This window comes from Vipera ursinii (genome assembly GCF_947247035.1).
Source record: "Vipera ursinii genome assembly, chromosome: 3".
NCBI lineage: Eukaryota > Metazoa > Chordata > Lepidosauria > Squamata > Viperidae > Vipera > Vipera ursinii.
Window position 1 is genome coordinate 146904022 of NC_139516.1, and position 23669 is coordinate 146927690.

Consider the following 23669-nt stretch of genomic DNA (forward strand, 5'->3'; position numbering starts at 1 on the left):
TCCGAGGATGTCTCCGTGGTCCCTATTTTTCTACTTGCATTTTTACGTGCTTTCGAACTGCTAGGTTGGCAGAAGCTAGGACGAGTAGCAGGCGCTCACTCTGCTACGCGGCACTCAGGATTCGACCCGCCAAACTGCCGACCTTCTGATCGACAAGCTCAGCGTCCTAACACACTGAGCCACCGCGTCCCTGATTTCCTAATAATAGCCATCATTAAAGCAGACCAACAATCCGTGTGGTAGAATGAAGCTAAGAACTTTGCCGTTTTGTATATTTGGGTTTAACTTTTTAGTTAATGATAGGGCATGTATTTTCAAATGCTTATTGTGCTGGATTTATTAAAAATATTTTATGGATATCAGTTATCTGGGAAAAGACAACATATATTTATATTAGTGCAGTATAAGAATAAAGGCATAACAATTAAATAGCAATCACAGGGGGGAGGATAGCTATAGTGTGAGGCTAATATTGTAATTAATAGAAAGTTTTCATCCTTTTGGGCAGATTTCCAAATACATGCATTTCTTAATGACATATAAGCTTATTTGTTTATATCAGAGATAGGGAACTTGATGTTCCTCATAAACAGTAGGATTTTTTTTAATTTTAATTCCATTTATATATTTTTTATTTTAATTCCATTTATATTTTAATTCCATTTATATTTATATAATGGAATAAAAATAAAATAAAATAAAATAAACAGTAGGAAAGGCTTGATAGCCTATAAGACCTGCAGGATACCAATTTGCCTATTTCGAATTTATATAATGCATTTTTTTCAGAATGCATTGCACAAGAATGAGGAAAGTAGAGAGCAGTCTCACTTTCCATATTGCTTTAAAATGTGACACCTTTTTTAAAAACATTATTAAAATTTTAAAAAATTACAATGTTTCTTCAAAAAGCTTTACCTGATGATAGAAAACTAAAAAAACCCAAAATATTATATAATCGACTATATGCTTTAAAAACAAAAGGGGGAGGACCCTAGAAAGAATAAAGAAAAGAAGAAAACAATTTGAAAACACTAAAAAAAAAACCAAATCGAGCACAGAAAGCTTTAAAAAAGGAGAGGTAGAAGTAGAAGTGAAATAGATATGGAAAAAAGAGGAAAAATAGTGTCAGACGTCTCAAGTATTTAAGTTACGTTTTTGAATATCATCATGATTCAGGGTTTTTTTTATTAGTTTCTGTTATCACATACCAAAAAAACATAAAAGCAAATAGTAGGAAAAATAGGGAGGGAGAAAGGGAAGAGAAAAGTGAGGAGAAGAAGGCGGAAAAGAAAGGAAAAGCATTGACTTCTGACTTGGTGCAGTAGAATAAGGCGTTAACATCAAAGCTCAGCTTTTTACTTTTACATAACAGTTTAAAGTAGTCATTTCTATAACAACAAGCCTATCTAATCGGTAAGACGCAAAATCAAAGTTTCATTTTTTTTCCCCACCTCAAGTACAAAGTCTAGATTAGAATCAGTTTCCAAGCAGAAATGAAAGTATTCGTATTTTTTTTTCTTTGATCAAGATATAATCATTTTTGAACATCATTATGGTTCAGTTTTTAAGCAGTGAATTCAACCTTGAATATGGAAAGTTAATTCAAAGGCTGAAAGTTGACAAATCGAAGCCAACGTTTACCCTGTTAAGCAAATGTTCTTATAGGAGTGCATCATCACCTTTACTGCGAGTGACCAAGTTCAATATATCTGAAGTTTTCTCTTACAGTTAGTTGCCTCTGTTTTAACCTGAAAGACGCTGACATAGCATTTCATTCTGAAGATCTAATATTTCTCTTTGGCATTATTTCTTGACTCTAAAGCTCCAGTTTACATGGCAGTGACAGCATCCCAAAAACTGGACCTGGAGGCTTTTCAGACATGAGACAAGTGCCAACTGTTGTGATTGAATGTGATGACAATAAAGAAAATGTGCCTCATGAATCTGACTTTGGCGATTCTTCATGCCTCTATACACGAGAAGACGAGGATGAGGAGGAAGAGGAAGATGATGACAGCTCATTATTTTCAAGTAAGTAGAGGTCATTATTTGCAAGTCACATTACACATTTGGTTCTTTTCGTGCAGTGCTAGAGAAAGCAGTATTGGTTCTTGCAACTGCTAGAAAATGTTGCCTGTTTCTGGGGTGAAATAGTTCTGTACAGGAAATAAAATATATGAGAAAACCTTAATTTAAGAATGTGAGAATTCTGGGAATTAACAGGTCCAGATATAAAAGTGAAAGTGATAGATCAGGAAATGTATAACTTTTGCTTGATCTCCCCTAAGAGAGCCTCAACACAATCTCTTTGAGTCCATTCATAACCCCTAAAGCAGGGGACTTCAAACTTGGCCCTTTTATGACTTGTGGAATTCAATTCCCAGAATTCCTCAGCCAGCATGCCTGGCTGCGGAATTCTGGGAGTTGAAGTCCACAACTCATAAAAGGGCCAAGTTTGAAGACCCCTGCCCTAAAGTGATTGTTGCAATTGAACTGAAGGAAAATATACTAATATTTAAAGTGGACAATGCTTCAAGAGGTCACCAAATCTTGTGAGATTTTTCCCGTTATCACCAGAGAAAAACTTGGAGAATACTCTTAACATGATCTTACAGGATTTCAGGTAACATTGGAGCACATTGGGATTGGGCAAAATCTGAAAAGGATTGACAACACATTATATATCTGGTTATATCTTTGCATATTCGTATCTGGATCTGAAAACCTTTGAAAAGACATTCAGTTTCTTGCTTCTGTCAGACCAAATCTTAGCAGGAACAATGCTAAAATGTTACTTGAAACGATAAGTTACTTAGTTTTTCCAAGTCTGTTATATGGAACCATAGGGTTCTTCTTCCTGTTCCCTTTACTGATCCAGTGATCACATTCCAAAACATTGGGCATGTTTATTTATTTATTTATTTATTTATTTATTTATTTTTATTACATTTATATCCCGCCCTTCTCCGAAGACTCAGGGCGGCTTACAAGCTTAGCAGTAGCCTTCATTCTATGTATATGCCTGCTTGTTAGGGCTTTCATACACACCCCAAGCGGCATTATTACAAAGTCAGCTTATTGCCCCCTACAATCTGGGTCATCATTTTACCTACCTCGGAAGGATGGAAGGCTAAGTCAACCTTGAGCCTGGTGGGATGCGAACCTGCACTAATTGCAGGCAGCTGGTGTTACTTAAGGAGGCATTAGCCCACTGCTCCACCAAGGCTCTGTTGGTGTTGCTTTTCAGCCTGAGATTTCAGGGGGAAAAACATAAGATAAGGTGAGGCAAGGCGAGGCGAGGCGAGACGAGACGAGACGAGATGAGACAAGATAAGCTTTATTGTTGTTTTTTTTACTGTGGGCACAATGGCACACATCAAAAATGAAATTTAGTTGCCCACTCTCAAAGTGAACACATACATGACACACACCTAACATCAGGGCTTTTTTTCTCATAGAATGCTCAGAACGGAGTTCCGGCGCATTTTTTGGATGGAACCTTATAGGGTAGGCAAGGCAGGTTGTATGACATGTGTGAGTTCTGGCACCTTTTTCTTTTACAAAAAAGCAACTGCCTAACATACTATATACAGCATATGTATACTGGGTTTACAATGCAGTGGAATTGGAGGATACAATCCAATCCTTTCTGTCTCCATTGTTGCCTTGTCTCCTTGTTTCCCTAGCTGCAAATACAGGATGCAGCAACAAAATCTTATCCCATTGCCACAAAAAAAATTAAGAAAAATTTAAAAATCGGGTGTTGAACAATATCCAATGAAGCAGCAATTGCTCAAGTTTCATGTCATAGAAATATGGTGCCTTGCAGAAGTAAGGAAAAATATCTAGGGTTGGACTCGTTAATACTGTTCTTGACAAATGTGATCAGTTTGGCAAGAGGTAAGATTTAATAAAGGAAGAAACGGGTGCTACCGCTTCTTCTTTGTGTCTAGGTTGAGGACTACCAATTTTTATTTATTGTTGTTTGTTGTTTATTTATTCAATATCTACACCGCCCATGTTACCGAAATGAATCTGGACAGCATAATAAAAAATACAAACACATAAATAAAAGGAGAGATTAAAAAGAGAGTTAAGATAAATGTTAAAATGTACAAGGTAAAAGTAGAATTCAGTTAAGAATTCCAAAGGCTAAAAAAATAGTGTTATTATTACATGTTGTGCTTTTCTGCCATTGCAGCATTCTTTCACTTTGCAGGGAAGGGAGTAGCACTTCCTTGAATTTAGGATCCTGAGGCAGAGAGGGGAGCATTAACCCCGTTTTCCTTTCCCACAATCCTTCATCCCAATTATGGTTGTTTTGCTTTCAGTGGCCTATTAGCTCCGCTGCTCTTTCCTGCCCTCAAGATGGCAACAGTAAAAAGTCCTGGGCCTGACCAACAGTTGCTTTGCTAGCTGAGATTGGAACCTTGAAGCCACAACTTTTGTCTCCCGTACAAAATAATCCACTTTGCAATCGTGGATTGAGGGTTGAGATAACATTGTATTTAGCTTCGGGGGGGGAGGGCATTCACCTTCATAAAAGAGCACACCAAATGAGAGGAGACACTTTTGAAATGGGCCCTCTCATTCGATATTCAAAGTTTCCCCAAGGGTAACAGAGGTCTTAAAAGCAGACTAATTTTATTTTATTTAAAAGAAAAGAAAATGGCTGTCCAGCCTTGGTTAAACTGAAGGTGATTCTCTCTACTCAAGGTTCCCTGGCAATGAAAGTTTGCAGGAAAGATTCTTTAGCTATCAAGTTGAGCAACAGGCCATCCAAGCGTGAACTGGAGGAGAAGAACATCCTCCCCGTGCAGACCGACGAGGAGCGGCTGGAGCTCAGGCAGCAGATCGGCACCAAACTGACAAGGTAGGAAGAGTTGTCCACCTTCCCAGCAACAACAACCGTGAAACAGAGTATGGCCAATCCATGTTACGAATACAGGTAGTCCTCCACTTACAACCGTCCTTTTAGTGACCGTTCAAAGTTACAACAGCCCTGAAAAAAGCGACTTGTGACCGTTTTTCACACTTACAACCATTGAAGCATCCCTCACCGTCAGGTAAGCAAAATTCAGACCCTTGGCAGCTTTCTCATATTTATGACCATTGCAGGGATCGTGTGATGACCTTTTGCGGCCTTCTAACAAGCAGAGTCAGTGAGGAAGCCAGATTCATTTAACAACCTCATTACTAACTTAACCACTGTAGTGCTTCACTTAACAGCTGTGTCAAGAAAGGTTGCAGTATGAGGCAAAATAAGTGAATTTTTGTCGTTAAGTGAGACATTTGTTAAGTGAAACAAATGTCTCACTTAACGACAAAAATTTTGCGCTCGGTTGCAGTCGTAATTCTAGGACCACCTGTAATCGAAACATTCAGAAATTGGAAAAAGAAATGCAATCCTCAGCAGACATAAATTAAAAAGGCGTTTCCATAGTATCCTACACATGCATGCAGGCAGTCCTCGACTTGTAGCCATTCATTTAGTGACCATCTGAAGTTACAATGGCACTGAAAAAAGTTACTTATCACGTTTCACACTTACGCCCCTTGCAGCATACCTGTGGTTAGGTGAGCAAAATTCAGACCCTTGGCAGCTTTCTCATCTTTAGGACGGTTGCAGTGTCCTGGGATCGTGAGATGACATTTTGCGACCTCCTGGCAAGCAAAATCAAAGAGGAAGCCGGGTCCACTTGACAACCATGTTACTAACTTAACCACTGTGGTGATTCATTTAACAACCATGGCAAGAAAAGTTGTAAAATAGGGCAAACGTCACTTAAAAAATGTCTCACTTAGCAATGGAAATTTTGGGCTCAATTGTAGTCGTTATGTCGAGGTGTACTACTACCATTTTGTATAGCTAACAAACCACCTTGTACTTTCAGTCTGCCGTGACCGCAGAATTGAACTTTCCACTTTTCCAGATGCCAGGAAATAAAAAAAACAAAAATTCTTCTAACTGAACCTATCAAGGGGCTTAGAAATAAGGGATCTGTTAGGTCAGTTTGCTAAACTGAGTACAGTAACAGGACAAGACAATGATGTATACATGATTGGTTCAAATTCCTCCACTAAGCGAGGCAGAAATGATCTTGAATTGGGATATTGCTATATCTTGCTTCCATTTTCATAGAGGACGGGGGCTAAACATGGTCAAAAAAACACTATCTAGGCATGAGATGCTATCTAGCTGGGGTGAATTGTTAGCCAGACAAACCCACCACCACTGGAGAAGAAGGCTGATCTCTGATTATTTTTATTTTTGGAGAAGTATCAGAAATGTTTTCTTTCAGCTCAGCTTCAACACTGGCTCTCCTGCTCCCCAATGAGATAAAGCATTAGGCAGATAAACTCTAGTTTGCGGTATATGCTTCAGTTCTATTCCTTTTTTTCTTCCATGATAATAAGAAGCCCTCTAGCAGAATCAAGGAAGTTAAAGAGTCATCTTTAGAAATCAGTTTTGGCCAGGATTTAAAATCTCATTTGGGTCTCTAAGGGGGACAGCCTGTCTTCCAAATTTAGAAGATCTGAAGTGCATTCAGAAGCTCAGAGCAACTCTCTTAGAACAGGGATCTTCAAACTTGGCCCTTTTATGACTTGTGGACTTCAAATCCCAGAATTCCTCAGCCAGCCAATTCTGGGTGTTGAAGTCCACAAGTCATAAAAGGGCCAAATTTGAAGACCCCTGTCTTAGAAATTTAACTAGTGCAGCTTTTCGAAGACTTGCATCTTTATATTGCAAATCTGTGAGTCATAGTGGAGGAGATTGCTCACCTTGACTATGAGGATGTTTTACACGCAGGCACAAAATTGTCCCCCACCACTACTGCCAAATGCAGAATTACATTACCTATATTACAGGCCCATCAGAACAAGCCTTTGTTTGTTTCCTCCACATTGCAAAAGATTGAAAAATAACCACGACCACCCCAGATCATTAAAAGCCTTAATTTGTTCTTGACTTATGACTGGTCATTCAGTGACTATTAGAGCATGGTGGCGCAGTGGTTAGAATGCAGTACTGCAGGGTAACTCACTGCACTCTTCAGGAGTTCGATCCTGACTAGCTCAAGGTTGACTCAGCCTTCCATCCTTCCAAGGTCAGTAAAATGAAGACCCAGATCATTGGGGGCAATATGCTGACTCTGTAAACCTCTTAGAGAGGGCTGTAAAGCACTGCAAAGTGGTATATAAGTCTAAGTGCTATTGCTATTGCTATTCGTATCCCCTCAAAAAATATTTATGATCCAATAGTGACGTTCTCACAAATCCCCTCCCATGCACTAACGACACTGCATTTATGGACCTTTCCAGCGTCCCCTGATCACATAACTGAGATTTATGACATTTTTGGCAAAAATGGGTATTTACTTCTGGGTTTTGGCAAAAATGCTCTATAGCAAACAATAAGTTCATTAAATGACCACCGCATTCGTTCAAATATCATGGGTCCATAGTGATTCATTTAACAAGTACCACAAAATGGTTATAAAGTAGAGTTGGGCCCTTGAGGATCCATTCATGAGCATCACAACTTAATACCATAATGGGCAGGCTCCATTACAGTCATAAGTCAAATATTACTTGTATATGGGTATTTATTTAGTTACAATTCTCAAGTATTTTAGAGAAGCTGCTCTTTTGTTTTGCTTCACTAATAATAAATTAGGGGGGTGCCCAGAGAAAGCTTTTTTTCAGCCTCCCATTTTGGAATAACTAGTCCATTAGTATTAAAGCTGACGCAAATAAAGTCCATGTAAGAAAATGTGTATATTTTACATCATCCCTAATATACATATTTTGCAAGCAGTTTTTCCCTAATGGATTTTATACATTATTAATATGAGTACATTGAAACAAAAATCAATTATGAGCAGGGCTTTTTTTCTCATAGAACGCTCAGAACGGAGTCCCGGCACCTTTTTTGGATGGAACCTTGTAGGGTAGGCAAGGCGGGTTGTATGACACGTGTGAGTTCCGGCACTTTTTTCTTTTACAAAAAAAGCACTGATTATGAGTGAATGTAAAAGTTATTTGAGCTTCAGCTACTGCATCAAAAACTTTGTATTAAAATGCAGACTGATCAAATTTCTCTCACTTCCTTCATAGGTCAAATCCAGCCAAAGAAAAAAAAAACTAATTCATCCTGTTTAGTTATTTCATTTAATTCTTAGGATTGTGTCCCATAAAGCATGCAAAGAACTTTTCTTGTTCTCTTTGAGAATTAATCTTTAAAACTAAGAAGGAAACGCTCATGTTGTATTTCCAGTTTCACTTTCAAGCCTTTCCGTTGTCACGTCACTTCCTTATTTTACCTTTGGCTGTAGGATTTAATGTCTGTGCTCAGACATTGAAAGCATACATAACAATCCTGCTACAAGATTCTCAGCTGACATAAGGCAGAGGTCCCCAACCTTTTGGGCACCAGGGACCGGTTACTGGAAATTGCCTGTAACCGGTGAGAGGATGTTGTTTTGTTTTATCATATCTACCTCCTCCTTGTTTTGCATTCTTATTCCTCAAACTTTATGCTTCTTGCTTCAAGAGAATCTCAGACTCTTCTTGAATATTTTGCAATCACTCATTCAAAGGTGTTTTTTTTATAGAGACTTAGAGTTGGCATACTAAACTATCTGGGCCAGGGAAAGAAATCAGAAGATAAAACACTCAGTAGATTTCTTAGCAGAATCAAGAAAAACTTAAAAAAATTATAGCCTCCTGAGAAAGGTTGAAATGTGAAGTGTTACCGCAGTTGACAGTTTAAATAATTTTTCATTAGAAATGCAACATTCTAAAGAAAGTCCCCGAAGTCTTAGAACAGCCATCAGGTTAAATTAACTACATTCATTCCAGCAGGAACAACAACATTTTGAACATAAGACTCCTTGGACAATAATCGTACCTACCTGCTTTCCACTAGGACTCTCCATTTTCATAAGAAAACTGATCTAGATGTTTTTGAAGAATGTTTCCTATTGCTTTAAGCTCAGAAGGAAGCATTAGTGGAGATATCTTAAAAAAAAGGTAAAGAAGTCCCTGTGGATTTTAGTCCGCTAGTCATTGCCGACCATAGGGACGGGTGCTCATCTCCATTTCAATCTCCATTGAGCCAGCACTGTCCGAAGACATTTCCGCGGTGATGGGGTCAGCATGATGTCACAGAGTGCTGTTACCTTCCCACCAAAGTGGTATCTATTTTATCTACCTACATTGACATGCTTTCAAACTGCTAGTTTGGCAGGAGTTGGGGCGATGACGGCAGCTCACCCTGTTGCTTGGCACTCGAGTCTTGAACCTGGGCTGCCAGCTTTCCATTGCTGACAAGCCCAGCATCTTAACCACTGAGCCACTGTGTCACCCAGTAAAGATGTTGATGATGCAAGCACATTGGACGACATAGCAATATTGCAATCTCTGACAAATTGCCAAGCCTGGGATGAATTTATTAAAATGAGTGAGGCGTGAACTTAACACACAGCAGTTACCTAATAGTTGTTAAACGTGTGTCTTGTGGGAGTATTGTAGAGTACTGAGTTCTGGTTTAAGGAAAAGGAAAAAGATGTATAAAAAGAATGCTGCAGTAGTGTTCACTCTATATAGTTGAAGAAAGAGTTTGTATCTGCATTTGCACAATAGGGGAAACCTGTTAATTTTTTAACTTGGGCATTTGTTGTTATTGTTAATTTATTGTTTTGTTTTTTGTGTTTTATTTTATTTACCTGTGATGCAAACCCAGCCTCTTTAGTTAGTGCAGAGGTTCCCAACCTTTTGGGCACCAGGGACCGGAGCCATGGAGAAAAAATTTTCCGCGGATAAGAGGGGGTGTGGTTTTGAATACTGCCTGCATCCCAAGGATGGAGCTTTGTTGTTTGTGTGACCCGCTTGCTGGCATGCTGTGGACCAGTGCCAGTCCACGGACCAGGGGTTGGGGACCCCTAAGTTAATGCATTGACTTATCACCACAGTTGAGACCAGAATTTTCATTGCTAAACAAGGCAGTTTTATGGTCATTTTTTTTGCCATGGTTGTTAAGCAAATCATTGTTGTTAAGAGAATAATGCAGTTGTTAAGCAAATCCAACTTCCCCCATTGACTTTGCTGGCCAGAGGCCAGCTGGGAAGGTCATCAATAGCAACCACATGACCTCAAGAAATTGCATCTTTTGTAAATGCATGCCAGTTGCCAGGCACTCAAATCATGTGACACTTTACAACTGTCCTGCAACAGTTGTAAAGTGAGAAGACTGGTTATAGGTCACTTTTCTCAGTGCCACTGAAATTTTGAATGATCACTAAATGAATGGTTGTAAATCTAGGACAGCCCTTTACTGTGCAAATTCAGAAAATAAGTTCAGTCAATAACCTGGTTAAAAGTTTAGTGCAAATGCAGCCGGGAGGGTGAAAAACAATGCAGAGGAATTGGTCACTGGTCCGGTGCAATAATACCTCTTGGGATCTTGTAGGAATATGGGATCTTTTTCAACTACTTGTCTACAGTGAACTGCTCCCTTTTTCCATTGTCAGAAGGCTGGCTGGTGATTTGTTATGTTTATTTGTTAGATTTATATCCCTCCCTTTTCCACCAGAAGCGCAAGGTGGTATCCTGAGCATGTTTTCCTCCAATAGGCAACACACCTGTGAGGGGTCTATGACAACTCACCGCAGCAAACTTGCCATGACCAATTTGCCACGGTCATCTCACCGCAGCCAACTGGCTGCAGCCAAGTCGCATCTTGCCAGGTCAAGAGTTGTCACAGGTCAAGAGTTACACTAATATCGAAGAAATAGTCAAATAGGATCATTAAAGAAAATATGCCAAAGGAGGGACAAAATAAAAGGTGACTGTCAAAAATTAAAATAATCTTTTAAATTATTTTAAATAATTAAATTGGATTGTTGGATTGAGAAAGAGGCATCACCTGACATTATTTTAAATGATTAAATTGAATTGATCGGATTGAGAAAGAGGCGTCACCTAAAGTCACCATAGCTAAGGGTGGACTTGAACTTGGATTTTCCCAATTTCTAGTCAGCAACTTAACCACTATACCACACTGGTTCCTCATATTTTTGAGCTAGGAAACAAGAACAATCAGATGAGATACATTTTCATTCACAATATACTCCCAGTTATTAAGAAGACTTGTTCAATTTTTAAAATTTGATTTTTATTTAATAGTTTTTCTAGATTGCTTTGATCTCTACACAGTTTGGAGGGTCATACAACAACAAAAAAAACACCACAGAACTGATGTCACACTCATGACGGTCAGGAAGCTAACATAGAAGGAAGGAAATTATGTAAAAGAAATCTACCACATTTAACTCTCCACCGGTTAGCCTGAAGGGGTAATGCCTAATATGACACAACACGCTCAGTTTCCCCTTGGTTGGCAATAAAGGAAAATACAAGTGTTATGTTTTGCTCAGTAATATCCGTATCTGAACATTGTCATTTCCTGAGCTCTCCCATTATCTGTTGAAGAGTGACTCTGAATATTCAAAGGCTGGAGGTCCTGATATGGTGAAAAAATTGAAATTGGGTTTTTTCTACAGGCGGCTGAGCCAAAGACCGACTGCTGAAGAATTAGAGCAGAGGAATATTCTCAAACGTAAGTAGCTTCAAACTTAAATTTAAATCAAGGAAAAATCATAGAGTGTAAGTATGCCCCAGGGCAGTATTTCTCAACCTTGCCGACTTTAAGAGGTGTGGACTTCAATGAGGCTTACACTATACTCTTGCCCTTTTGTTATTATCCAAAAAGTGATCGCTTGCAAAGACATATTTATGTTTTGGTGGTTTAACTTAAAGTTGAAATGAGAGCAAAGCAAGGTCAGCCCAGAATATTCAAATAAAGGACCACAATTTCCTCTTTTTCTTTTACCAGAATATCCTATACAGATTTATTCAGAAACATTCCCCACTAACCTCAGTGTGTTTGCATCTACAATACTGTGTATAGATTACTGTGTATAGATAGCCTAATCTATGCCTGTTGAAAAAAGATCCAGTAAAATGCACATGAGCTAATCCTAGATAAAGATGTACAGCCTTGGCCAAATATCTAAGAACAGTATGCAAGTCATTCTTACAGAAATATATAACTACATTTCCATGCCACATTTTTTAACAGAAAAGCTTTCACCCCCATACTATAGTTTTTGTTGTAATTAATGATATCTCATCCTCAGCAAAAATCATACTGGTACAAATATATTTGACTTGAAAATAGTTTAAGACACTCAGCCATAAATAATTAAATAGAGAAAATAGTTTAATTAAACCCCTCGTGCTGTAGTAGGACATGAATCTTAAGCAAAGCAACGTGAACATAAATTCCAGTGAAATGACTAGTATTTTCATGCAATTAATAACTGAATGCTAGCAAGAATGTGTCCCAGCATGCATGCTTTTGAGAAGCAAGCCAGCTGTATATCTGCTTTCACTCCACTGTGATCAATCAGGCTTGTAAATGCTCTTTTGATAATCACAAGCTGGAATCAGGAGGCCCTTCAGATAAACACACATGCCTTTGTCACCTCAAGGCTTCACTACTGCAAAGTGTTCTCTGTGGGGCCGGCCTTGAAAACCACTCAAAAGCTTCAGCTGGTCCATAACACAGAGACATGAGCAGTGATGGGCAATGCCTCAGTGTATCTGTGTGACACCTCTGCTCTGCAAGCTGTACCACTTCTGGGTGAAAATCAAGGTACTCATCATTACCTCTAAAGCCCTACATGATGTACAGTCAGTTGCTTGACTGCCTGTCTCTCTCCCATGGTTTCTGCCTGGCCAGGATGGGCCGGCAGAGTCGGAGTGCTCCAGGTCTCTTCAATTAAACAGTGTCATCTATCAGGATCCAAGAAGCGTGACTTCTCTGTCACAGAGCCTGCTTGTGGAATGAGATCTCCTCAAAAGCCTGGAAGATCTGGCTCTTCTCCCAGATCTTGATTACTGGGGTCCCTTGCTGGATGTGTCCATTATTTTTGCTTTCTCGATGTTCATTGTGCCCAGAACCATCTTGTTTTGGGGGTTTTGTACTGTTTTTTTATGTCACTCTTTGTAGAGTCAGTTGGAATTAGGCAGTATACAAACTGAATTAAATAAATAAAAATAGTCATCTTGAGGCAAATTTCAAACCTAAGAAAAAATTGTTTGTAATAGAGATTACAAACAGTGGGAGCAAAGATGCATCTTTAGATGTGACAGCTAGTCACAATTCTTAATATCTTTATTATTATTATTTCAATTTATATAACCACCCTTCTCACATATATGACTCTAGTTCGCAGTTGTCTGTGGAGATTCTCAGTCATCCAGGTCATGGTTGTCCCAAAGGTGTTTTTCCAAAAGGCAACTGGATTTCTTTTTTCCCTTCAAAAGATTTCGCTTTCCATCTAAGAAGCTTCTTCAGTTCAAAACTGAAAAGCCTTCTTGGGTGAGAAGCAAAATATTTTCAAGGGGGAAAAAAAGTAAGAAAGTCCAGTTGTATTTTGGAAAAAGCACCTTTGGGACTAGTTGGTGATTCTTTGCAGCTCCTTTTTGAAGCTTTTTGTGGCTCTTTCCATAACAAAACAAGCCTGCAGCAATCTTTCAATGAGTATTTGGCTACAACAATGTACAATCACTTAACCACCTAAGTGATACATGTAACTGCGTATAATAAAATGTTGTCACAATGGGTCGAAGAAATATTGTAAATGAAATAGTATGTTGAAACACCTTTCTTGGAAAGTTGAAATTCCTGAGATATGCATGGGAGCTGCGTTATCTTTTTGTATAGGGCCTGGAATATCTTTCTAGAGATTCTAAAAATTCCAGAAACATTCTAGAAACTCTTCCCTATTGTCATGATTATTCTATACTTTTATCTGTAGCTGATAAATCTTGAAGTGCAAAGATTGTTGATATCTTGGCATGATTGCTGTCATAAAGTCATATTAATAAATCAAATGCATGCTAACATATATCTATTTATTTATTTAAATCATTTATATAGCCGTCCATCTTATAACCAACTCTGGGTGGCTCCTAATTAGAGAATAAAGAATTTGGGTTTAAGACATACAGAAATTTATATCCAAATGAGCAAGGAGCACTGATCACCCCTTGCCATTTTTTTAAAATGCATGCAAATTTAGAATTTTGTCAATCTTTTCTAGCACGAAATGAGCAAGAGGAACAGGAAGAAAAACGAGAAATCAAGAGAAGATTAACCCGCAAGGTAAGAAATTCCTTTGTTTTGTCCTTCGTGGAAACCTTGAAGCTTTGAAGCAGATGTGAAGTTCTTTACCATATTCAGCTTTGATGTGTTTGTTTCCTGAAAAGCATATTTTCCAAACACTTTATTCCTTAGAAGGCATCCTTGAAGCATTTTCTCTTGATACAGCTTTGAAGTCCTAAATGTAGATAAAGAAACCAGCAGAGGATGCAGACATGTATGCACAAAGCCATGAGGAATTCAATAAACTGCTTGGAGCTGCAAAAAATTGAAGAAAGGTTTTCAAACACTCGAGATGTTGCAAATTACATACTGGGCTTGGTAGATCAATTTACACAAATAAAATCCTCTCTTAGTTTTTGTTTTAATAAGTTCATGCAATGGTGTGTCCCCTCTTAATAGGAATACAGTACATGTGCTTAAATTAAATTAAAAAGTGGGCTGAAGACCCACTTATTTGAATTAGCTGGTCTGGCCTGATGGGGGATTATGGGTTTTTAAATTGGTTTTTAAATTGGGGAATTATGGGTTTTTAAATTGGTGTTTTTTAGTACTTTATTATTGTTTTTTAACTGGGCATTGGTTTAATTTCCTTTTAACTTTTGTATCGTTATTTATATATGCCCTGTGAACCGCCCTGAGTCCCTAGGGAGAAGGGCGGTATAGAAATCAAATAAAACTAAACTAAAACTAAACTAAATTCCAGGATAACACACAATCTTTGCTATTTCTTAGATAGTAAAAACCAGCTAGCGAATGTTTTTTTGAAAATAAAAGCACTCAATATTAGCCTAATTTTGTTTTTATTGAATTCTTTTATTGAATTCTTCTGTATATTGCTGATCATGTAGTAAACTGTAAACTGTAGTAAGTGTGTAAGGAAAGGAAGTCTGATTATTTGAGACATTTGAATTGAATGGAAATAAATCATTTGAGAAGATTATTCATTTTTGGAACACACACACAAGCATACACACATATACACATACATACCCGTATCATTAGTGAAAAAAGAACAGAACAGAAAACCTTTTGATATATGAAAAAGATACAAATTACAAGCTTAACTCATAGTCATGCATATGTGTGCAGTTTTAACTGGAATTATAAATAAGGTTTTGCAGCACTTCGCAGGTCATTCTAAAAAGGCACTTCCTATTAGATAGGGATAAGAATGTGAGAAAGTTCCTGTCTTCAACTCTTTAAAGCAGATGCATCTTTTCCCTGGATTATACTAACCAGATCTCAGCTCTGGTTGAAGATATTTGGGGATATGATATTCCGAGCGATCTTCTTCAAAAGGCATCATGTCTTTTAAACATAGACTCATTGGTTGGACAGTGACGAATCCAAGATACAACCTAAATCTCCAGTAAAATTCCACTCAAAATGGGTGGAAATTAATAATGAATGATTGCTCAATGAATATGTCTGGCACCCAAACTCCAAAGGGATGAAAAGATAATCCAGATATACCCTTTGTTCAGGAACAGTCTCGCTTCTCTTCATTGTTTTGTATGATTCATACCAAGTGTGCTATGAATACATTATAAAAAAGTGTTTATTGTATAAACAGCTTTATAACTAAGGTTTAGGTAGTCAATTGACTGTTCTTTATTGCACTTCTCAAGGGTCCAGACAGGGAAAAATTTATCCCAACACGGGGTGACTTTCATGAATTGCATTGAATGAATGTGCACGGTGTGTCAAAATATCAAGAACAAAATATTCAGTTTGACTCTTCCGTTTAGGAGAAGGCAAAGGAAAATTAAAAATGAAGCCATAATGTTTGATATTTTTTTAAACCAATACTGGCTTGGTTAATTGTAATATTAAATTAGCCATTCACCAATCTGGACAGAGATGCTAATAAATAAGCTGGCTATTCCAAATCTTTTACCAAACAAAAGAATATACTTCTTGGATAGTTTTCTTTTTTTAAAAAAATGAGAAAATATATATGATATATATAATAATCATTTTTATTTAAACTCTAGTCCGTGAAAGCCATCAAGTTTAACCTTTGCATTTACCTCTGTAACCAGCCTGTACCACGACAACAGCTCTCTTCCCTCCCATTTAGAAAACCAAGCAATAGAAAGAAATCAATTGAAGGCCAGCAAATTTTCTTCCTCATATTGATTCAAGTCAGCAGGGAATGTTATAAATAAAGGGATCTTGAGAGTGGTGTGATTAGCCAGAGGATAGAAAGATTAGGTGACAATACAGACATAGATGTTACATTTGGCTGACCTGTATTTCTTATGAAAAGGGAATAGAATTTGGAGTTTGTCAGAATAAGGATCCCAGATATATTCCTTTCTCAGAATAAGGATCTTCTCAGACCCAGGCCCAGATCTGACCCCTTGCCATCATGTCTTAACATAAACAGAATGGAGGGTGGTTGTTTTGTTTTGTTTTGTTTTCTGTATTGTAAATTATCTGATGACTGATTCCTGCACTGTGCAGATACAACCCAGCGGAAAGTTAGAACACTACAGATATGGCCATAGCACACTGACTGCCCTTAATGTACCTTTCTGCGCATAATATTTTCCCTATGAATGTTATTTTATATTTGGGTCTACTCTGAAGTGTAAGGAAATAGGTCCTTATTGAATATTGGCTTATCAAGTAATAGGAACATTTGAAGTAAATATCTGCTTATATTTACTTGAAAAGCAGCCTTCCTTGGTGTTCACATGTAACAGCCAGCCAATAATTCAGACAGTACAATTTTGTACTGGGATGTACCAGTTACAGGCTTAGCATTGGTAAAGCCAGGTCTATCGACGTACCTGCATGGCTCTTGATTTAACAGAAAGGCAAAGGTGTCACGAGATGCTGTAGAGCAAATTTTCATGGATTGCATGGAGTGAACATGCAAGATGTGTCATTATTTTATGTATGTCGAAAGTGGGAAAGGAATGGCATTTTAACATGAACAAAGATAGCACAAATCAAATTTAGCTTTGCATATTTGTGCTGATAGTCCTATCCCTGATATTTAAAATGAGGTTTCAGGGGATTGTTGTTTTATTTATTCAGCTTAGGAACAGATGGAAAATAAATAATCATGTGGTGGCTACCATAGTGACAACAATAATAAAAATGCAGACTTTGATGCATACACTTCAAAGTTAGTCAACACTATGAGAAGGAAATCCCTTTATAACAAGTATGTCTACCACCCAGAGCAAATTTTCATGTGATTTTTACTTTGATGCTTTGTAGAAGTACAAAGATTTTTTTTAGTGTGTTTTCCAAAAAAGGTCAGGTTTTCTTTGTGGATGTAAAACTCAACATTTTCTTGGGGTCAACAAGTGTGTGTGTGTGTGTGTGTGTGTGTGTGTGTGTGTGTTTGTGTTTGTGTGAGACAGAGAGAGAGAGAGAAAATGAGAGAGAGAGAGAGAGAGAGATCTTAGCATATCAATAAGCAGTCCATACTTCTGTGCTTCTCTTCCATGTATCCTTCTATCAAGATGTTCTAGAGAGATCTAGCTGGAAAATATTTTTATTTGAAAACTCTTGTCAAACTCTTTTTTTATAACAAGTGAGGAGGAATAGCATGTCAACTACTTTCTCAATGTCTATGGAAATTCCCAGTCATCCAAGTCATGGTTGTCCCAAGGAAGAAGCTTCTTGGATGAGAAACGAAAAGTCTTAAAAAAACAACAGGAATTCCAGTTGCCTCTTGAAAAAGTACCTTTGGGACAACTACTTTCTCACTAAGCCTACTGATCTTGAGTTGCTGAATGACAAGTAGGTCTAAATCTACTTGTCTAAAGTCTAAAGCCCCAATGTGTAGATCAGTCCATGAAACCAACTCTATATTAAGATTAAAACTACTTTTATTAAGATTGGGTGTAGTAAGAGAATCTGGCAAGTCTGATTACAGTTTACCATCTCTCCTTTTATACTAATATGAATTAGGGAGGTCTGAAACATTTTTTGCATTGCATTGTTTGGACTTAGGCAATGTTTCTCTCCTTATTGCTTTGGCAACGGATCTCCTCTTTCTCCAACAAGGTCATCCTCTTTACTCTCTACATCAGCTATGCTCAAGGATTATCAGGCTGGAAGTTCACAGTAGCGCACAGTCAGCCCAATACATTTCAGCATTCCAGACAGCTGCATTTTGTCAGCAGACTGCTCCATCTACTGGTAGTAGCAGTAGATCCATTTGAGGCAGAAGTCATTCCATATGTACACTGAGAGCTTATGCACTGGAGACAAATTCCTTCTGTGTCCAACCACATTAGGTCAATAAAGCTATTCTATTCTATTCTATTCTATTCTATTCTATTCTATTCTATTCTATTCTATTCTATTCTATTCTATTCTATTCTATTCTATTTCCTCACCTCTGACCCAGCATGTATTCCACCTCTTGGTATATTTTACTTTAGTCCCTAACATTACTGGAATTGTTGTAAGACTTATGGTCTGGTTATAAGACTCACTTGTGGTGAGATGCGTGGTGAACAAATTTAATAAATAAATAAGACTGCAGACCTGGGCTGTTTTCCTGCAGCCTGTGGGGACATTATATTTTCCATAGGAGGGCTGTCTCACCTCATTTATAATTCTCGTAGCACCTGTGTTCAATATCAGTGTTTCTGATTACAGCATTTGAAACAAATCGTCTTTGTTCATTCCTCCAGAGATTTCCTCTGTTGTTCATGGAGCTTCCAATATCCAGATGTGGCACCTGCATTCTTTATTCTGACTTTCCTTCACTGTCCCTTTCCACGTTCAGAAGGGCATCTCTAATGGCTGTTTAAAACCTGAGTCCCTTAACTGAACCAATCAAAAGGGCTTCTGCACACAAGTTTTAACTGCCGTGTTACAGTGACCATAGTACTACATATTTACCATTGTTTGTTTTCTTCTTCCAACACCATCCCTTGCAGACCAGCAGAAGGTCTGGATTGTCTTTGATTTGGAATTGTTCCAAGTTTTCCAATCCGTATTGTGTTTTCATCACCAGAGTAAAAAATAAAGATGAATAGCTTTTGGATTGATAACACAAAAAATATTCCAGCTGAAAGGACCTGCCTCTTTTGATAGTCTGTTGGAGAAACAGGGAGAAACAGTGAAGAAGAAGAGGAAAAGAATCTGGATAAATCTAAAAGAGAAGAAGAAAGAAATGCGGAGGGCAGTTTTGCTCAGAAAAGGAGTAGAAACGTAGATTATTTTACAAGAGTTTTTAAATCAGGCTATTGACTACATGTGATCCTGGAGCTCACACCCGCTTATTTGAGGTTGTGTCTTCTTGATCCCACTTTGCATGATATAAGTTTTTGTCTAATATTCAAACAGCAAATAATAGTTTCTAGGCAACAGAGGCAGTCCTCAACTTACATCCATTCATATAGTGACTATTTGAAGTTACAACAGTACTGAAAAAAATGACCTATGACTGATTTTACATTTATGACTATTGTAGCATCCCCCTGGTCACGTGATCTAAATTCAGAAACTTGGCAACTGGCATGTATTTATGACAGTTGCATTGCATTGTTCTGGGGTCACATGATCACCACCATGAGAAACCTTCCCACCTGGCTTCTGACAAGCAAAGTCAATGGCAAGCCAGATTCACTTAACAACTGCATCATTTACTTAACAACTGCAGTGACTCACTTTTAACGACTGTGCTAAAATGAGGCCCAACTCACTTAGCAGCTATTTCCCTTAGCAATGAAAATTTTCGGCTCAATAATGGTCGTAAGTCAAGGACCCCCTGTAAAATGAAATTGAAAATAAAGCAGCCTTTCCTTTTAAGCTCTTTTGTTTCAGACATTTGGAACTGGCTTTTGGAAAGAATGACGTTTTGAGGGTTCTCTTCCTATTTTGCTCTTCCTACAGCTAAGTCAAAGGCCTACAGTGGAAGAGTTGAGAGAGAGGAAGATTCTCATCCGTTTTAGTGATTACGTAGAAGTGGCCGATGCTCAGGACTATGACAGACGGGCAGATAAACCATGGACAAGGCTAACAGCTGCTGACAAGGTAAGTAAGACAAGCCTCAGAGACAGCCAGGAGGCTGAAGAAACATCTAAGATATTTTTGGAGGGGACCAGTAACCAGAGGATGTAGTTACATTTATTTTCTGTAGCAGTGACTACAGCACCATCCTTGCCAGCTGCAAGTTCATAAGGAGACTGTAATGGTTCTGACAGATAGAGACAAATAAAACAGAATTCCGAGGCTTGCAAGTTCCTCAAAGAACATGTTCATTAATACAAAATATTGGCACGTCAAAAGTGAAACCAAGTCTGAATAGACACGTAACAATCCCCAATACAAAGTTATGAAATCCCACCCCTAAAACTATGCAAGCTACTACATTCCCCAATACATCTTCTTGGCAGGCTTTTCATGAAACACCCAGCCTGCAGTCCCCAGAGCAACCGATGACCTTGATTCCTACAGGAGAAAATCTGTTTAGTCTAGTGAAGCACCTGGTAAACCCCCCTCCCTCCATGCTATGTGTCAACCGAAAATGAGTAGGGAAAAACGCTACGCTAAAAACGCAGTAACGCTCATTTTCAAAGTTGACAGAGACCTTCCCCAGAGGAGACAGAATTGTGTGGTGTTTTTTTCCCTCTCCTCTCTTTTTAACCAGCTTGTTGTTGTTGTTAGTTGCGAAGTCATGTCCGACCCATCGCGACCCTATGGACAATGTTCCTCCAGGCCTTCCTGTCCTCTACCATCTTCTGGAGTCCATTTAAGCTCACGCCTACTGCTTCAGTGACTCCATCCAGCCACCTCATTCTCTGTCATCCCCTTCTTCTCTTGCCCTCAATCTTTCCCAGCATTAGGCTCTTCTCCAGTGAGTCCTTCCTTCTCATTATGTGGCCAAACTTAACCAGCTTATTTTGTTCTTTTTAGTCCCAGCTTTTTAGTTTTACTTAAGTTATTTTTGCTATCGTGCATTTCCATAATTATTCTGGGTGCTTCCACACAAGACTTTTATTCTTACGATAACATTTCCTCGTTTATTGACATGTGTAGGAGTGTGATGGGCGTCTCTTCCATTTGTTTCCCTGTGGAAGACACGTGACAGGAAACTGTCTTCCACAACCTCACCTCCTTAGCAGCAGAGTATGACTGCTCCTCACCCAGTTTATTCACCTATTTCTTTTCCATTGGGCTAATCACTTATTCTTTTGTCACACGCAGGCAGCAATTCGCAAAGAGCTGAATGAATTTAAAAGCACTGAAATGGAAGTTCATGAATTAAGCAGGCATTTAACAAGGTAAGCTAATACTCTTTTAAACAAAAGTTCTTACAAACCACCCAAGCTTGAAGCTATTCCTATATTTTATTTATTTATTTGTTAGATTTTTCTCCTGCTCAAGGCAGCATGGCTAGCAGTTTTTTACTCCAATCTTATTCCCATTACATCCTCTGAGAAACGCTAGGCTGAGATTTGCAGACACAGACAGAATCAGAATCACCCAGGGTATTGTCGTGGGTGAGGGTACCAGAATTCCCTAGCCAACATGGCTAGCTGAGGAGTTGAAGTTCACAAGTCTTAAAATTGCCAAGTTTGGAGAGCCTAGCTTAAAGCACTATAGTAAATAAAGCCCCCTTTTTAAAATTACTACAAGTCAGATTTTGTTTGTTTGGTTTTGTCACTTTGATTCTTCTGGGTGCTAATGCTGGTAGTAATAAATCTCATTTGTCTGGGGGGGTTTTCTTCACTTTTTTAGGTTTCACAGACCATAAGAACTGAATGTGCTGCCATCTTGAGAACGTAATGGAAAAGAACCATAAGTGCTGATATCATTCATTTCTCTGTTAAGTACAGTGGTAAATCTTTTGAACTGCCTTTCTAAAACCCATATAAACATGCAGAAAACATGAATTTTCTCATCCTGGGAATAACTTATTCATACAATCTGTTGGCACAACATTCAGCAACGGAGACTATCTTGGCAAGAATCATGCCTGGAGCAGGCACTTATATTTTAAATGCTGCTGTGTGGAGTCCTCAAGCCATTCACATTAGTTGTCTTTCTTTGGATCCCGTCAGTCCTCTTTCATCTCTGAAGGAAGCTGAGGCCTTTGGTATTTGGCACTGACAGAAGCTCTGCTGGACACAGGCTCACTGTTCTGGAAAAACATTTCTACCAAACATTTCGTTCTGTGTGGAACACCTTAGAACGTGATGGGGCGAGCTGGGGAACTAGAATCCACTCCAAAGGATCCATCTCTCTTTGGCTTTCCATGGCCCACCATCCCAGGAGGATCTTTGACTGACTGGCGGATACTCTCTTGTTTTCTACAGGACCAAGAAGGATTCCTCACCATCCATTTCTCCCCTTCGAATAATTCTTTTGCTGCAACGTTTGGAAGAGTTCAAGATTCATGAACTTTTCATAGCAAGCTTGTTTTTTACAGTGGAACATGTCACGCTGCCTTTTGCCCTGCTGACTATTTCATGTTTCATATGGTCCTGTGTAGCAGTTTGATAGCCTAGCTTTGTCCTGGCATGGCCTGTCAGCTTTACATAGGTTCTTCCAATTCACTAATGTGCTAGACAGAAAAGACATGAGTTAAAGAGAACCATAAGGTTGACTTTATGTTGTATGCTTGGATGTTGATTTTTTTTCCCTTCTTTTAACAGGAGGTATTTCTATTCTTCAAAATGTTCCTTGGTATAAATAACTAAATATGCTGTTGTGAATGGCTCAGTCTTAAATTGAGAACCAAAGCATTTGGCAAAAAGCTAGAGATGTGATATTATTATTATTATTATCATATTTTATATTTTATTTTATTATATTATTTTATTTTTAAGGTATTGGTCTTTTATTAATAAGATTATCTTTGCACATTGGAAAGAATTATGAACCCACTGTATCAAAAACACTTTAGTGATTCTACTAACATCTATATCTAGTTCAGATTAAACATATCTGATTATGCCTTTTAGCTAGAAACTTTACCATCTTGAATGTTTTGCCCATCCCCCACTATAGATATAGCAGTTTTAATTCTCAGACCTTCATTGGTGTAAGACTATAGTCTGGGGTCCAAATGTGGCTGTACTTAGAGGAGACCCATTATAATGAATAGGTCTTAAATAGACAGTAATTTAAGTTCTATTGATTTCAGTAGGTCTGCTCTACAGTGATGGCTACTTAGGCTCATCTGATTTTAGTGAGCTTCATCTATTTATGATTAAACCATAAGAGTGGTTGGATTGATCAATTTTCTTTTGGAAAACATGTATATGGAAGCACATTTCAATGGATGACTGCAGTGATTCAGGTTTTTCTCCAAAATAAAACCTGAGTCACTGCAGTACACGTTACAACCCTCAGAGTTCCACTGAATAAGTGATTAAACTGGACTAAGAAAATCCATTTTTCCTTACACAGACTACTTTTGTCCAGTTATGTTACTCTGGTTATAAGAAAAAGG

The 23669-nt window shown here is 38.2% G+C and overlaps 1 protein-coding gene across 1 annotated transcript in view; it reads left to right on the forward strand.

Moving 5' to 3' along the window:
* The window catches only part of PHACTR1 (phosphatase and actin regulator 1), a gene marked incomplete at its 5' end in the record, with an annotated part of 241744 nt that extends 219401 nt beyond the window's left edge, over positions 1-22343 (forward strand). The window contains 7 exons of the mRNA XM_083357580.1: positions 1826-2034; positions 4720-4876; positions 11568-11623; positions 14175-14236; positions 20105-20245; positions 21419-21495; positions 21953-22343. Coding sequence (XP_083213706.1) covers positions 1826-2034; positions 4720-4876; positions 11568-11623; positions 14175-14236; positions 20105-20245; positions 21419-21495; positions 21953-21968 — 718 coding nt within the window. The 3' untranslated portion in view covers positions 21969-22343. The remainder of the gene's footprint in view (positions 1-1825; positions 2035-4719; positions 4877-11567; positions 11624-14174; positions 14237-20104; positions 20246-21418; positions 21496-21952) is intronic.
* Positions 22344-23669: the final 1326 nt, after the last annotated feature.